Below are 17,158 nucleotides of genomic sequence, written 5' to 3'. Positions count from 1 at the left end.
GAGGGACCTACTCTGTGTGTTGACCATCGAGGGGTTGACACTATGTGCAAGTGTGCCTATTGCTCTGCCAGCTGCTCTCTACCTCCGCTCTTGGTAGTAACTTGTATCTACCTCTTGTTGGTTATGCTTTTAGCATAATGTTAGCCTTCGAGACCCGGCGGTGTCATCGATTGCATGCACGCAAAAGAGGTTAATGAGTGAAGGACATCCATAGCCACTTTGAATTTGAATTCACTTTGGATGGAAAATTCCATTCAAAGAGCATCGGCTACAGGTCGCTTTTTCGCTTGATCTCTTCCTCAAGACTTTGACGACGCCAATACAAGGTGCACAAGGTGACATTTCTTGGTTCTTAAGCACCAGGTGAAAGCAAATACATCGCGCAATGTTAGCGCAATTCGCAAGCGCCGCACGCTTAACGGTTTTATAATAGGTGCGCAAAAAGTGAGAACAAAGTGCATTAGACACCGCCACCCGGTTCCCTTCGTGCCTCTGGTTCATTTGTGAGCATCGAGCGCCATCGAGCTCCATTAGGCAGGAATTCCTTGGCTAGCGAGACTATGGGTCCAGGTAATTCTGTGACAAAAAAACAAACACAAACCCGTCCTCCAACGGGGTGAGCACCATCAAGAATTGGCGCCATCCGATGCTCGGTAGCTCGTTAAGAACGCGGCAATCAATTAAAATGTAATGATGAGTCCGCGGACGGTTGCGTGGGAGCTGCCACCGGTGGTGGATCTGCGCTGCGTGACTCGAAACCGGGTACCGCTCCAAGGTCGCCCAGCCAGCAGCGCACACCGCCGTGATAGTGTCGAATGGCTGACCTCCGTGATTAAATGTCATCCGCTGGCGTCTTTGGGGAGTTTGGTGGCCCTTCATCGGCATCATCGTCGGCGTGAACTGTACGGCACCTCGCGATCGCTTCCGTGTGAAGGTCTGTGTAGCTGTGGTGCTTGTGATCAGTATCGCTCGACTGTTGGATGGAAAAGTGACGCCGGTGGCTCCTTCAATATTGAATTCCCCAACCAGTGCCCTCAGGGTGCGCGAGCGAGTGTGGTTTACTGAAGATTAATCATCGTCCACACAATGCGTGCTGTAATGCACCGCTGTGTATGTGAGTGATGCCGCAGGGCGAGCATAATTGTTTGGCCAACGGTACACCCGACCAGAGAGGAGTCCTTCGGTTGAAGGGTTTACCAAACCAACACAGATGACGGTGAAGAAGATGATTGTTCGGAAAGTGATGGCCACGTTCCTCCTAAGGGAAGGGCACATAGTTCCGTGGCTAACCCTTCGTTTACCCTGCCACAGCATCGTCACGCAGTCATCACTTTTAATTGCACCAAACAGTCGACAGACGACAGAGGCACATACTGATCCAATTATGCGATCAATTCGGTGCTTCTGATCCGATTGGAACTCCCGATAAGATGCAAGATGAGACAATAGCTACCAGGCGAAGGTCGGTTTGTTGATTTCAATCTGACCTTCACCCTCGAAAGGGGTTTCTAGCCGGTATGAAGCCTACACTTGATCGCTTACCGCCAGCTGTCTACACCAAAACATTAAAAAGATTCCAATCGGATCTTACAAACGGTGGCTTCGGGTAAACAGACGGCAGTTTGGCTGAAAGCGTAACCAAACCTCTCATCTCATCAGCGCACCAACCCGTCAATTCCACTCGATCACTATTGATCCTAACGAACCGGAGTCAATGATTGAAAAGCCCGACCCTTTGCACTTGCGCGGGAGGTGTGCCTGGTCTGGTATGATCGTGCGCATCACTTCATCCCCTGCTTCCCTTTCTATCACCACATCGGATCATTATCCTTCGCCTGATTACGCAAAATGGTTTTGCTCCTCCAAACTGGAAGCAATGGAAGTGGCAACAATTGTGCAACACACCGCAGCCTCGTCCGCAGAACCTTTGGCGAACGGTGCCGCCACCGTTAAACCGGTAATCCGCGTTGATCTTGCCACTTGAAGCGTATCAGTTTGCGGCGGTACCGGTTGATGCCGTCGTCGTCGCCTTCGCCGCTGACCTTCGAGGTGTTGGGTGCACGAGATGAGAGAAAAATGATCCCGAAAAATAGCGGAGGAGAAGGGAAAAGAGGAGCGAAGTGGAGAGAAGATCCGATTGCGATCGATCGCTACCAGTCGTCGGGGACACCCGTTCTCCCCGCGCGGTTCTCCGCCTTATCCTCAATCCATTTTAATGTAGCGTGCAATTCTCACGCATCTCCGTGGAAGGGAAGGAGTAGTAAGATGGTTAAATGTCATCACCGTGAAAGGAGGGACGGACTGTGTGGCCAGAGACGCCGACGACGATGATGGCGAGGATCCACGAAAGGAAGTGCGTCGTGCTCGTGATCGTGCGCACTGACTCAACGCAGGTTTCGATCGCTCGATCGCTCACTCGCTAATCTCTTTTCCTCTCTACCTCTTAGTAAGATTCCGCAGAAACTCGGTGTGTGTGCGAGTGTGTGCCGAGGGCACCTTTCGATCAAAATTCGCTCCGTGTGACGCGTGACACATCGTCGTGCCACTGGCGTTTGGTGTTAGAACGGAAGCCGCGAAAACGAACCACGCGAGTGAAGTGAATTTCGTGAAGTTTCGTCCCCCTCGGGAAAGAAGATCGGTGCGGCGGCGACGGCGCGTGGCGTGCAGTGAATCGATCATCATCATCATTCGCCGTCATTTGGGGACGATCGAGCGGCCCGAAGGAAGGACTTCAATTCTGGTGCAAGATGGGAACGTTCGCGTATCTCACGATCGCGGTGCCGCTCGTGCTGATAGTGACGGTAGCGGTGACCTTCGCCCAGGATCCAGCATCGTTGGTAAGTTTGGTCGTGACTCACTCGCTTCGTAGCCTCCCTCTAGGATTGGGATTTTCGCGAATTTATGAGCTGGCTTCTCCACCAGTTTTGTGACTTTCTAACGAATGGAATGATTGCTGGGCTTTCCTAACCGTGGGCACGGGCCCCGGGGTCTATCGGTTGCGATGATTTATTGTGGAAGTCACCCCGAAGGGCATTGGCGGTTTGGCCCAATAAGGAAAACCTTCGCTTCGGTGGGGAAGGGTGAGGAAATGTCAGACCACCGGCACCGTAATGTATGCTTCCAATGTTACCCCGTCAGTACCTTTGGCGAAATTGTCATAAACTGCGCCCTCGCAATGCCACGCGACGGTTGAATGTCAGATTCGGAAGCTCTCGGGCGCTATCTCGGCAGCATAACACCGGCGTTTGGCGTTGCATAATGTGTTGCGATCGGATCGGAAAACAGTTTTAGCATAGCTTGATGAGATAGAGGAGGTGTTCGATAGCCACTGAGGGAACTGGGGACTTCACTCGCCATCAAATGACGCGTCACGGCCACGAGGTACGTCGCTGGCGGTCGTTTGCTGAAATCTATCGAGGTCGGTGCGGTTATGGAAAACAGTATTGGCGCGAATTTATGACCTGCTGGCGGTCAGGCCTTGCATGCTCTGGAAGCCCCCCATTCCGCCATTTTCGTACTGGTCCCTCAAAACGTGAAACAAAAACAAAGCGAAATCCGGATCGTCGAAGTCACGGGGCAGCATTTGGCGCTAAGATCGATGGTGCCCATGTTGCTTATCAGTTGATTGATTGATTTTCAACACTTCGACATCTTTTTTGAGATTTTAACCGCCGAATGATCGCTTATTGAATATTCAACGAATTGTGTTTAGTGTTATCAAAGCATGCCGCGCAGATTGGATGAAGCAAACATACCATAACATCATCAAAGATGGCCCTGGAGAGTCCAGTTTTGTAGCGCACGTGGCGTCACCGAACCCGAAGGGCTCACACTGAGCGTCATAATTCCTCCTCCCCCCCCCCCCCCTCCCTCGCTTAAGCACACCCTTGATAACGAAATCATCCTCCTCGTGGTCGTCGGCGAACGTCCCGGAGTCGGTCGAGTGTCGATATCTTGAAAATCAAGTTTTCTCAATCGCGGCGCCACTCGACCGATCGCAACGCAACGCAACGCGTATCCCTGACCTGATCTTGTGAATGAATCTCCTCCTGTGCAGCCCACAACCTCATGCTACATGCATTCGACCGATGTCGAGTGTCGAAAACGTTCGGAGGGAATGCTCACAGGGAATGCTGTACCACCGGGGTGATGGCCTTTAGATGGCCCAACCCCAATTCTGGTTGGATGGTTGGAACGTTGACCACCTTCGGTGACACTGGTGCCTCTTCGCGAACGCACGCGCACTCGCGAGAGATTCGTATCACCGGATCGTAGCCTCCAGCTACACCTACCACGAAGGGGCTGGGGCCGGACCTTTCAAGACCTTTCTATCTGTCTTTCTTTCTTTCTTTCTTTGCGTGTTTGTGCCATCGGTGCCTCCCATCCCAGCGCTGGCATGACGATTCGCATTGTCAACCTACATCGTCCACTCGGTTCGAACTCGCGATTTCGAACAAGCAGCACAGGTCGAGACCCCGAAGAATCGACTGACGCATTTGTGGGTATTGGTTCGATAAAGCGGGGATTCCAGATGGCGTCATTGACTCTACGGCGGTCTAGCTCGGAACTCTCGCCGCAGATGTCGTCGTCGATTCAAGGTCTTCCTCCGGTGGTTGACGCAGCACATTTCTCCATGAAAATCAAGGCCACGCGGCCGTTCTTCGGGATGATTCATATCTTTTGCACATCCTAGAGGTAAACCACCGAGTCTCATGATTCATTTCGTGACAAGGGAATTTATAGATAAAAGTAGATAAAACGAACAACCGAGTCGGAGGAGTTCTTGGAACTCGGAACCCCATCCTTTTAATATCCTTCATCTGAACGGCTCTCCCGGACATAGCTACGATGTTGCGATGCGTCCATTAAGTGATGTTCGTATCGTGGCACCAACAGCGCCCATTTGTCTATTTAGTGGCCATACGCGGCGAAACGACGAGTTCCGACGGGTTTATTTGCTCGTTAAAGTGTCGGATGGCCAGGCATCTAACGGCCAGCCAGTATCGTCGCCAACCGGGGTCGCTGTTTAATGTGTATTTGGCCTGGGTACCGTGCAAGGTCATTCGGCTTCGTGGCATCGTGGCGTCAAGGGTTGTCTGGAGGTTCCATTCGGCTTCGATGCCCCCCGGGCGCACAACGACGACTACGGCGACGCTGATGCTACCCTTTTTTGGGAAACTTCCACGATCCCGGACTGACGACGCGACGATCGCCACAATCCACCCCCGGACTGGTTGCTGCCTACGGATTTCATAGTGGCGACGGTACCGGTCTTTGGTGGCGAGCTCGCGAGCTGATCAGCTGGACATTGCTAGACGGATCAGTCACGGTCGGTCGCTGTGACTCACTCACTCACTGGAGCAGCGCTCGGTTAGTTGCCGAGGGTGATTGGTCCATCTAATTAACGAGCGAATCGGTGCAAAACCAATGCACGGCACCTCCCACTGACTCTTGGCGTGCACGCCTGACCAGCCGCCAGTTGCGCCACGTTTGGCCACTTGTTTGGCCAGGGAATGCCGAACGCGACGCAAAGCCGAAGAAAGGCCAAGAACGAGAGTCGGGCTAGGTGTCGGTTACCGTTTGGCTCAAAAAACACAAATTGCCTGGCGACACCCTTTACATAAGGTGTGATCGTGATCGTGTGTGAATGCGTGCACCGTCGTCAGCGTCGCCCTCGTCGTCGTCGTGCGTCGTTTGTCCGTAACTAAAATCTGCTCTATTGTGTGCTATGATGTGTAGGTCACATACTGGTGCCAGGTGGGAAAAATATGAATTAAGCCTGCTCGCTACGGGGACGGAGCATTGCTTCATTTGCTGCAGAGCCATCATCGTCATCGTGGCGAGTTCGATGATTTTGTCGAAAGCAAGCCTCTCTTCGAGGAGCGTGGTGTTGGCGTCAAGTGCATTCTTTCGGCAGAAGCGTTTACCATACCACACACATACACAAATACACTCTTAACAAGCAACTGATAGTTAGCTGATCGTAGTTTTATGCAAAAACCCAACCACCGATCAGTGTAGTGGATTGCATAATTCAAAACGCTTGTCAAGAGGCTAATTAATCGAACCCATTAAACAGCTACCGAGCTTGTCGATTACCTTGAAATCGCATTCCCGTTTCGTGGGTGCTCTGGTGCGAGGGAGCTACATCCGCACTCGAACGGCCGTCCACCGATCGTCGCTTTCCCCCTTTTGAAGCATCTTCCAATCGGCAAAAATAACTCCAACTCCGCGATTGCCATTCCCGAGGGCTTCTTACAGGAACTCGCCTCTCGCCTGGTGGCTTCGCGGGTGGCCTGCGAGTGGCATTTGGCAAATTGCTATCCATCGCCACCACGGAAAGGGCTCCCGTGATCGCGTTGGACGCTTAGTGGCACCTCGTTTGGGCGATCAATAGTGACCACGGTAGTGCTTGATTGCGTAGCGAGAGATGGCAATCCCGATGGCGATCCCGATAGTGATCGTACGGCATTATTTTTTATGCAACCGACACGATCTCTCGTGTCGATTCAGCCGATCGAAAATGTGAAGATCGATCAAACGCGTGGTGTTTCCAGTCACTTTCGCACGATTATGGCATGGTCGAAGGGGCAAACGGGATGTTTTGTTAATTGTTAAAGTCAAAACACACATCAATAGACTACGGAGTTTGCTAAATTTGAAACAACATATCACGCATGCCAATCGCTCGTAGCCGTATTTTGAGGGTGCATTGTTGCAGTAAAAGCCTTAGATGAAGACGCACATAACACACATCTGACAACTGTATTCAACAGACAGCGTAGATGATCACGCAGCAGGTCGCGAGCACACATGCGGGCTGTGCGTTACGATCGATCGTCATGGACGTCGTTACTCAGCCGCATCTTCATGGCTCGACGACGGATGAGCAGCAGCACCACACGACGACGCAGTATCCTGATCGAACATAACGATACCGTCGTTGAGGATGCTGACATGTTACACGAATTTGTGCAAATTGAAAGGGATGTGACATGAAGCCCGTTTGTCGGTAGAAGATGGTTTAATGGAGTTATTACCTGTCAGTCGAGCGATCATCGGCGCCATTTAGGCAGGTGTCTAGCCCGAGGGGGTCTCCCAGTGGATGACGGAAATGCCAGGAAACCCGAGACCCGACCCGAATGCCATTTCACCAACCAAAGCTATGGGATTATACTACGAGCTGCCATTTTGTTCTCGTCTCCGTAGTATTTTTGCCCTGGGCGATGGCGATGCACATGGCACGGTGAGAACCAAAATGGAAATTAGTTGTTTCACTAGCAGCAGCAACAGCAGCGAGCAGCATTTAACGATCGCTATCAAGCACCTTAACCGATGAGGTGCGCGCGTTCGAGAACAGGTTCGAGAATGGCTCCTCTCTCTCTCTCTTTCTCTCTCGGGGGGTACCAGGAAGCGATACCGCGAACCCTAAACCCTCGGTGCATCATCAACATCATCACTGGAATGCAGCTTGATCGGTCATCGCCGTTGACCTCACTAATCTTCCTCGAAGCACGCGCTCCATTGTGCTTTCGGAGTTAACTTTTAAGAGAATCGCCATTCGCGCACAAACGGAAGTGAGCTACGAGAAGGCACTTCCGTTGTTTGCCGAGAGGTGGTGGTGGCGCCATGCACAACATATGATTTTGCAAAATCCGTGGCCACACATTCGCCATCCTCCTCTACTCGACTTGTCGGTTCGACTTGTTTGCGATTTGTGATTGCGACCATTTGCTGGCTAATTGAAATGGCAGCAGCCGGCAGCACAGAGAGAACGGTCTCGATCTCCGATCTCGATCTCGTTTTGTTTCATCATTTCATCATCATCCCAGACAGACAGACAGACCGAACACTGGGACGGGCTAGGGTGCTGGCCGGTACCGGTCGCTGCACTGTGCTCCAACGAGCCGTGTAAAGTGTGTGATTTGTCTAATTCACGGCCCGTTTCACGGTAGCGGCAAAACAAAGCCACCGAACGATCGCAATCGCACGAGTGACTTCGTGTCGAAAACGCGCTGGCTAAGCGACGAACCCACGATATTCCACCCTCGGCACCCCCCTGGTGGGTGGTTGAACCGGTCAATTCTGTCGAGCGTCTGTCGGCGGCCACTGTTGTTGTTGTTGCTGCTGCTGCTGCTGCTGCTGGAAAACAATGCAATGCTCGAGGCCCTGGTCCAAAGGTGCAATATGCAATCGCTGGATGATCGTTCGGAGGAGGAAAGAAAATCGGAGTCTCGGAGGGCGGTCAGTCCCGACGAACACCTCAATGGCCTCAGCACGATGTGACCTGGTCAGTGCAAAACACTCTCCGGCGTGTGCGGTGGATTGAAATCGGAGCAGAGGCAGATGAACCCGTGGGGGTTTCTGCGAAAGTAGACCGAACCCGGTACACCGGGTACACCAGGGAGCACCAGGGAAGGGGCCATCTTGGGCTTTTAATCAGCTCGAGCGAAGGGGCTCTCTAGCCGGTGATGCAATCGGTGATGCGTTGTGGCTCTACTGACCGACCAAGGCACTCGTGTGTGTCAGGAACGCAAAAACCGATCCATTATGGATGAGAAAATCGAATTCGGCAAATGGAGGTTTGGGTTTTTGGGGAGGATGCTGATGCAGATCGAATGCTGGCTGGCAGGCTGGCCTTTCGCCGTGTGAACCGGCACCGGATGGCACGGTTCGACACCCCTTCTATCTCTCTCCGTGTAGATGTAATCAATCGCTAGGCGGGAATCATCGTTTGATAGTACAATAATCGCACGACGATTGGAAACGTTCAGTGAAACGATGAACGATCAAGACAACAATGCAACAAATTCGCACTCCATAGCATTAAGTAATGCTTTTGCTCAACATGAATTTTAATTGACCAGCATAGAAGCTGCATCAGATAGAAACATTAAGCGAGCCAACATCGATAAGCGATCAATACGCATAAAGACCGAGGCGTCTGGTGCTTCTAGCATCTAGAGCATAACTTGCCTGGTTCGTTCATTCGCTCAGCGAAAGTGTCTGCGCAATGCGCCCCCTTTAAACAATGCATAATGAGGCACGGGACCGCGATAATTGAGCTATGACTACGCATAATCGGCTTCACTCTAACCGCCTTGAGTCTCCTTCTGACCACATAACAGCTGGTCCTGGACAAAGACAAAAAAACCACATCGCGAACGAATCATGCTGTGCTCCACGGTTGCTAATTGCATTGATTTCTTCATCGTCATCGTCGTCGTCATCGCCGCCGCCGTACGATGCGTACTTGCTGTGGACTCCCCCTTTTTTCGAGCTCCTACCCGGAATCCAGCTCATCTTCAGCTCGCTCGGCTGCTGCTCTCTGTTCCTTGGCCTTCCGTTGTCGACGTCGGTTGGTTTTTTGTTTTTGGGATCCACGCGCGCACATCATAAGATGAGCAGCATCGAGCGCATGCTGTTACGCTTTGCTGGAAGTCGTAATTTAACATATTTTAATAATCATCGGTTTTTGTCCCATCCTCCTGGTGTTCCTCCTTTCCTCATTTGGTCGGGAGTTCCGCGTGCGCTTTCTCCCGGCAAGGATGACCTAGCACCAGCAGCATTACGACATAATGTTGCAGATTCGCATACGGAGCGCGCGCGTACACGCGGAAGACGCTGGTATTTGGGACGCTCTGGCGCGACTGGCTTTCGGACGGTTGAATGTCAGAAGTCGCCATGCTGGCCGGCCGGTCAGCGGACCATATGGCACGGCTCCGGACCCATCCATCCTGCTTTTGGCGTGGATTAGTTTTTTTTCGTTAGTTTGTATTTTTGTTGTTGTTTTATTCGCCAACGGTAAGGATGCTTCGTGCCAGGTCGTCGTCGGTTCGATTCACTCCAGTGTTGTCCAGCGTTCGATTGGCCAATGATCGAGTGTAACTAATCCAGGCACTCGGGAGTTCGTGCAAGGACCTGATTACCGGTAACCTTTTCTCCGTTTCTGCCTCGGATCAGGTTAAAGGTAGCAGCCGAAAAAGCACGTGCTTTGAGTCGTCTCGTGGCCGGAGAGCCATTTGTCACGACCGCGCCAGTACGTTCGGTAACCTTTTGACGAATGGCCAGCCAGGACACGCAATGGCATCATCAAATGGCACTCTCAGCTGAGATTGGAGCCTCAGATAAGCCGCTAGTCTCTTACAAGCTGTGACAGATTGTTGATGTTTGTTTAAGAGATGAAATACGAGCTTCGTTATCACGCTGGCATGATAGTGGGTGAGGACGGAGTGGGCGTAATCATCCATAAAACTGACTGAGCTTTCGCTGATGACGCGAGCATCATTCGCAACAGGACCAACGGGAATTTCGGTTATGCCGGAACGGAGTCTAACGAACTAAACACGAAACCATGGAACCGACCGTCAGTAACAATCAAATTATCGTTATCAAACATTGGCTGTTTGGGTGCCGATGAGGTAACAACGTTCCGATCGTTCATTCGCTCGTTAGGAAACAACTTAATCGTGAGTTTGCCGTTTCGATGAGAGCCAAACATGCTAAGGTTGCCGAGAGGGGTTATCGATTTGCGAAGAGACTTAATTGTGCTCGGTACCGCAAAAGCGCCCGGGAGGAACGCTGTAAGGCCTGTCTTCTGCTTCCCGGCGGCTCGTGAGAAACCATTTCTCTTCGGGGTCCCCAAGATGTTGGGGACATGTGCAACCGAGGGTTGAATTCGTGCATGGATCGCAGCTACCGATAAGACGCTGCGCGATCAGTCCCCGGAAGCGTCTGGGTCTGTATTGTCTGGGAAGCTGGGTGCAGCAGATGCCATAAGTCACCTGGCTGGCTGGATGGCTGGCTGGTGCTTCACCGATGGCAATCTTCAAAGTGGAGGCCACGACCGGGAGCTACGTTGCTGGCAGTTGAATGGCGCTGACGAGTCGCTTTTGTGGTGCAGACGATCGGTTGATAGTGGATTTGACTTCTTCATTTCCTGTAATTGCGATTTCGTCAATTCATTAAAATGAGAAATTAACGAATTAAACATAATGCTGCTTTAAGCGGGGTCAGGGTGGGATCATTAGCAATTTTCCTTTGAAGAAAAAAATGCATTCAGTTTTTTCGTATTCAAATACCTTTTAAATAACAGTTTTTTTTAATATTTGGAGAGTCTTGGAGTTAAAAAGTGGTTACTTCTTGAACTCTGATGAACAAACTTCAGATAAAAATCTATGAGACTACATGGTTATTGGTGAACAGAGTATGTTTTCCAAATTTCAAAAGTTCCAATTGCTTATAAGCTATGGTGGATATTTTTCAGTATTATTTTCTTGATCTACAAATTATTCACCTGGAATGATTCACAAATTGAGTAAAGTAAAATATTAAAATGGTTATATTTTTGGTAGTGTTAGATATATTAAACCCCATTGAATACATAAGATCGCCCATAAGTTGACAATTTGGTCGTGACATCGAAGGGTATCGAGCGTCTTTAATGGTGATGACCACATGACACTCTTCGAACATCGACGCTTCGGGCCAGCATTTAATGTGCTGCATCATCATTTTTGCATTACCGTGGACGATCACGCTGGCGGTTCGAGGGTATTTGTTAATTGTAATGCAGCCTCGACTTCGGTCAACATCGTGCGAAAAGACACTCGCCGAAAACCCGAATATGCAGTCTGCCCATTGAACTGGACACTTTAGTGAGGTTATATCACCATCACCAAAAACATCATCAGCAATACAAACCATCACGGCATCACGACCCGACTTTTCCTTCTCTTACTTTTGCCCACTGGCGGAGACGGAAATGAAACCGAGCGATCGTCGACGTTGGTTGCGTTGATTCCCATTCGGTGACACCATCGGCCATCAAAGCTCGAAGGTGTTACCCGAGGAATTAGAACCGTGATGCGTCGCGAAGATGACACCTCGAAGGTGAGATCCAAGTCGTCGCCGGACGCCGCGAATCCGGCGATTGTATGCAGAAAACCAGCCAGCTCGGCGCGCGATATCGCTCGTTAGTGTAACTCATCGATGACATTTCCCTGTGTGTGCGGTTTTCGTTCAATATTCAAGGTGCTGCCCTCATCCTCCCCTTTCGCAGTCGACCCTGAGATGTTGCTAATGATTGTTTGAAGCATCCTCAACCATCCGCGATCCAAGGGTACATCATGATGTGATTTACATTTCGGTCCCCGAAAGTGTTTGTGAAGTGCTCTGCTCTTGACTTGTTTATTTCGGTATCAAGAAGCACCCTCCAATGGTCATGTACGCCGGTAAGGGGGTCGCGAAAAGCGCATAATTCGCGATGCGCACACGATTGCCAAATTCCGGCGCTCCGGCTGTGGATTGTGGTCCATCAGCAGGCATAAGGCTGCCTCGATTCGATCTCGATGGCTTGCAAAGAGAGTGTCGCAACCCCCACGAGGGAACACTCCCCGGTCATCGAAGACAATCGAGAGCATGATCCTTAGCGATCGGTGCGTGATCTTCTCGCTTCAGAGCCAGACAGATTCTGCCAGGTACGCTGAGTCAACTCGGTTGGAATGTGCTCAATGAACCGGCTCGATCTCGGGTGGAGGACTTTGGATGAGCTTTCGTTCCGCGAGGCACAACAATTGTAACCCAAAAGCCAGCGTCCGCGATGTGATGTAAGAGTTTTGCTACATTTTGCCATGCAAAAGGGGGAGGAGAGGGCGGTTTCAGGCCAGCATTGATCACACCCCCTCCACCCCCCCCAGGTGTGACATTGTTTTAACTCGCTGGTACTTCTCCATGCGTTCCAGTTCCCGGCTTTTCAACTGGTCGACTGGTGGTGTCTTTGTGTGTGCTCCGTATTTTTCGGTAACGACAGCCACGGTCATCAGCCAGGAGAGAGAGGGGTATCGGAATCGGTCTGCGAGGTGCTTGCTGGTCGTTTCTTCCATGCTTCATTTCGCGCTCGGTCCAAGGGCTTGGCTTGAAGTGAAGAAGAGCTCCCGCAGCAGCATCAGCAGCAACCAAACCTTAGGCCTAGGAGTATGATAGACGATCCCCGATCGTCGCCGTTGGTGGTGGTGTTTGCATCACCTGCTGGCTGCTGTCACGGTTCTCGCCCGTCTGGGAATAATGGCACAGAAAGGTACTGGCATGGTTATGATCTTCCCCGTGGTGCCGCATCGGCCACCAGCTATTTATGATTTAGCAGCGCTTAATCTAAGTAGAGCATGATGCTTATCGAGACTGAAAAGCTCAACTAAAAACTCTCAAAACATCAGGCTGTCAGTGACCGAAGTGCGTCATTCTTTGGCGACTACCAACTGACCGCCTCTCCATCGTATCTTGCATAATCAGACATTTAAGCCTCTCCCGCGGCGCATACTGGCTAATTAATTAGAGCACCCCCCACCGGGGTGACCAACAGCGCTGCTTCGATCGATAAGAAATAAATCGCCCAAAAGATCGCCAAGGTTGTCACAATGATCGCGTGGCGGAGGGCCGTGGCCATTGTTTTCATTCCAAACTCCGCCAAAAACCGTCACCCGGCCGTCGAGTGCCTCTTGGGTGGATCGAGGATCGCGCGCCGTTCGCGTGTTTAACCGCGAGACGGTTTCGTGTAGGTTTTTGACATTTTCAATTCTCGAGCACCTCGAGCTCCTCCGGGGGATGCTCAGGTTAACGACGCCCGGCGCAGGGGCAAATGATATTTAAATTTTCAACGATCCTCGAACGACACCGGCATCGAGGGGAGATGTTCACTGTACACCCGGTGATGGTGGCGTCGCTGCAACTCTGTAACCGAAGGGCCGTGGCTTACCGAGATTTCGTCCATCGTGCACCACGCGATCCGTGAGGGGAGGGGTCGGATGTGCCCCCCAAAACAAACGAACGAACGGGGGAGCGATCGAGCGAGCGAGCGAGTTCCGTTGTTAAAGATCAGAAATCAGAGTTACGGGCAAGTAAACGGACCGAACCGACTGCTGGCACTGCTGGTGTTGTAATAGATCACATTCCTCGGATCGTCGAAGTCGAAGTCGAAGGCCCTTCCCTCGTTGCGATTCGAGTTTGAGCTACGCTGTGAAAGCACAAGTAATGCTTCCTCCGAATATTGTCATTCCATCGGGCCCAGGGACAGCATAAGCCAGCATAAGTTCATGGTCAGATTGAGACGCTGGAATGTGACCGGGGAGGCAGCAAACATCAATAATTTGCTTCCAAAAAAAAAAACGGTAACCGCTTCCGGGGTGGTGAGGGGTCCGGCTCTGAAAGATTCGATCCACTTGATTGGTGCCGGACCGAGAGTGATGGGGGTGCGTTACGATCGCATCACGATGCTGCTCGATGCTATGCGAGCGATGTTTTGCATCCACTGCGCTCGTCAGATCAACGCGTCGATTAACACCTTCCTCGCGTGGTTGTCTCTGTGGTGGTGGCATTGTTGTGTGGGAGTTCTAGGGCTAGGAACCTTCTTCTCGCGTCGTTCGCTGTCTATTCATAAGCGCAATTCAGAATGAAATCCGCATTCCGGCGGGGTCACAGGCTGAAGAGAAAAAAGGTTCGCTCTGACATTCGCAAACCCTCGAATCGATCACTGATCGAGTGCTTCCTCTAGTCTAATGATCTCAGACTCCTGGCAGATGCACCGCGATCCACGCGATCGTTAATGTGCGTCGAATCGGACCCGGGTGGATGATGATGGATGTGGCGTCACCGAATTCCGATTAAGTTCACCAGCAGACGACCAGAAGTTACTGATCTTTGATGAGCGCTTTCGATACAATCCCTGGGGCCAATTAATGGCGGTTGCTGGTGCTGCACAGCTAGCATGTGAGTCAGTATGTACCTGACCTTCGACCCTTTGGCCTAGAGAATCATCTGCGGATGAAGGTGGGTGTTTATCGGCCTAATGATGGTACGCTTCATCATCCTTCCCCGTCCACGCCACGCACGCAAAACGTAAGGAGATTAATCATTTCGTTTGCCAAAGCACTCGCTCACCAATCATCGCTCTGCAGCGCAATAATCGCAGTCGCAGTGGTAGCGCACGCGATCTACGATCCTCCGGATCTGCACGAATTCGCATCCGCCAAAAGATCACTTTTGCTCATGATTGGTGGCCACCGCTTCGCTCGAATCGCACCGAAGTCTAGTAAATCAAATGACAATCAAAGGTTCGACGGCAATGTGCAATGTGATCATCATCGGATGCGAAGTGATCGAGCGCGGAGTGATTAATGATGCGCGAGGCAATAGACAGAGGGGCTTGTCTTGATAGCAGCGACAACAGCACCAGTGTGTCCTTGGCAGATTCCCGAAAACAATTTTATTGCGACAATCAAATGGTATGCGCCAGGTTTCGATGAAGCACCACTCTTCAAACTGGCCACGAAGCGACATCTCTCGTTCTCTCTCCGTCTCTTTGTTCTAATCCTTATTGGCAATTCATTGCACAAGCGCCGAGAGCGTATCGTTCTAGCTCGCTGCGCCTTCTTGTGACACGAGTCACGTGTTTACCGATCGCGGTGCTGCTTCACCGTCAAACCAACGCCTTTCTCAGGGAAGCGAGCGCTATATTTGCTCTGCTGTTGATCAGAATTTGCATATCGATGAGGTATTGTACCTACGAGACGCGCCGTAACAGCAAGCTGCCATCTGTATGGCTGTGACCTTGAGCTCGGGATTTTGGTGAATTAATAAACTCGCCATTTTTGCATGAGAAAACCTCCCCGGTGGGACGGAGATGATAAATGCAGATGTGCCGCCCTGCTGTGGACAAGCGACATCGCGGAAGAAGGATGTGAAATTAGATCTCCTGCACTCTGCGATCTGCGATTCGTGATCGAGAAAAGTTAATCGTAGCCCGCAGGCACAAAACCTTCCTTCCTGGCCTTCCTGGCCTTTCGATGTCTTTCGAATTTGTTATTCAATAACCAGTCATTTGGTTTCCTCCCGTAAATGAATAATGATACTCGAGGTTCTCGGGTCGGCAAGGGATCGCTTTTGGATGATACCAGAAAACAAAAAAAAATCGCCGCCACACACCATCCAACCCGGATGGATAAGATCGCGGAAAGGAGATCGCCCGAGCAAAAGCATAAAACAATAATCCTCTTCCACCGACAGGGGTCGTGTCGGTTTCGATCGCTTGATCTGGTCACTGGCCATTGGCCATTCTGCTGGTGGAAATTAAAATTTGGCGTTGGTGATAGCCCTAAGCCGAGCGAGAAATGCTTCCAGAAATGGTAAGAAGGTTCGTCGCTTGCTCGCTTGCTCGTTGATGTCTTTTGTTCCCGGAGGTTGTAGCGCGGGTTCCCGGGGAACCATCACGTTGCCCACGTGATATGCGTCACCCTGCGGCATCAAAACAGGCGGCCGCTGAACCCAGTGGTCCTGGGCGAGGCTGTATAGGGGTCACAACGACCACGGGTCCGTGTCTGGCGGCCCGTTTAATCCCATTTGTACGCACGACATTCGTCGTCGTCGTCGTCCGCGCAATCGTAATCGGCCATCGGGCAAGCCGTGGACGCGCAAGAATGCCGGCAGAAGCGGTCGTTTAGAGTCGCCGCCTCCCACTGGCCATCCGTGGAGCACAGAACCGGATATCGTGGAAGTCGAGAAGCTGGAGATGAGATTCCCCGTCTCGCCGGTTAATTGGAGCAGCACGACCAATGATTGTCCCCGGGATTTGTCCCGCGGGCACCCACGGGACTAGATTTATGATGATTGAGTGGCGACCACTTTGGGACCACTGGTTCCATCCATCTGTCACCTTCGTTAGTCACTCGTTCGTTGCTGGCGTCGAAGTCACTCCAGTTCATTATGGAATGTCCAAAAACGGTGCAACGGAACAGCACTGGCTCGGACCATATACAGCTCAATCAGGAACATCGCTTAAGTGTCCTTTAATCCACACCAACACACATACACGGGCACGCACATACACGCAAATTTGAATTCTCGTTTATTGAATTTTGATTTGCTGCAATTAAGCGGCATCCGCAGGAAGGCGTACTTTGCGCTTCAAATCCACTCGTGAGCGAAATCGAAATGCCTCAAAACCCTGGCCCCTGGCGGCATCGTCGTGCAGTGCAAGTGCCTCGAAGAGCCTCCCAAGTCGAGACGAGAGCGAAATTGCACCTTTTACGTTCGAATGCGATGGCGATGGAGTTCAGAGGTCAGCCAAGACTCCCATGCGCCATTTGTACGCTGGGCCTGGGTTTTG

The 17,158-nt window shown here is 51.4% G+C and overlaps 1 protein-coding gene across 1 annotated transcript in view; it reads left to right on the top strand.

The window, feature by feature from the left end:
• The window catches only part of LOC126570944 (uncharacterized), a 34,575-nt gene that overhangs the window by 2,450 nt on the left and 14,967 nt on the right, over positions 1-17,158 (top strand). Inside the window, exon 2 of the mRNA XM_050229096.1 lies at positions 2,448-2,837. Within this exon, the coding sequence (XP_050085053.1) occupies positions 2,748-2,837 (90 nt within the window). The 5' untranslated portion in view covers positions 2,448-2,747. The remainder of the gene's footprint in view (positions 1-2,447; positions 2,838-17,158) is intronic.

This window comes from Anopheles aquasalis, chromosome 2 (genome assembly GCF_943734665.1).
Source record: "Anopheles aquasalis chromosome 2, idAnoAquaMG_Q_19, whole genome shotgun sequence".
NCBI classification, from domain to species: domain Eukaryota; kingdom Metazoa; phylum Arthropoda; class Insecta; order Diptera; family Culicidae; genus Anopheles; species Anopheles aquasalis.
Note: the sequence above shows the minus strand (reverse complement) of the source record. Positions and strands in the feature narration are given on the sequence as shown.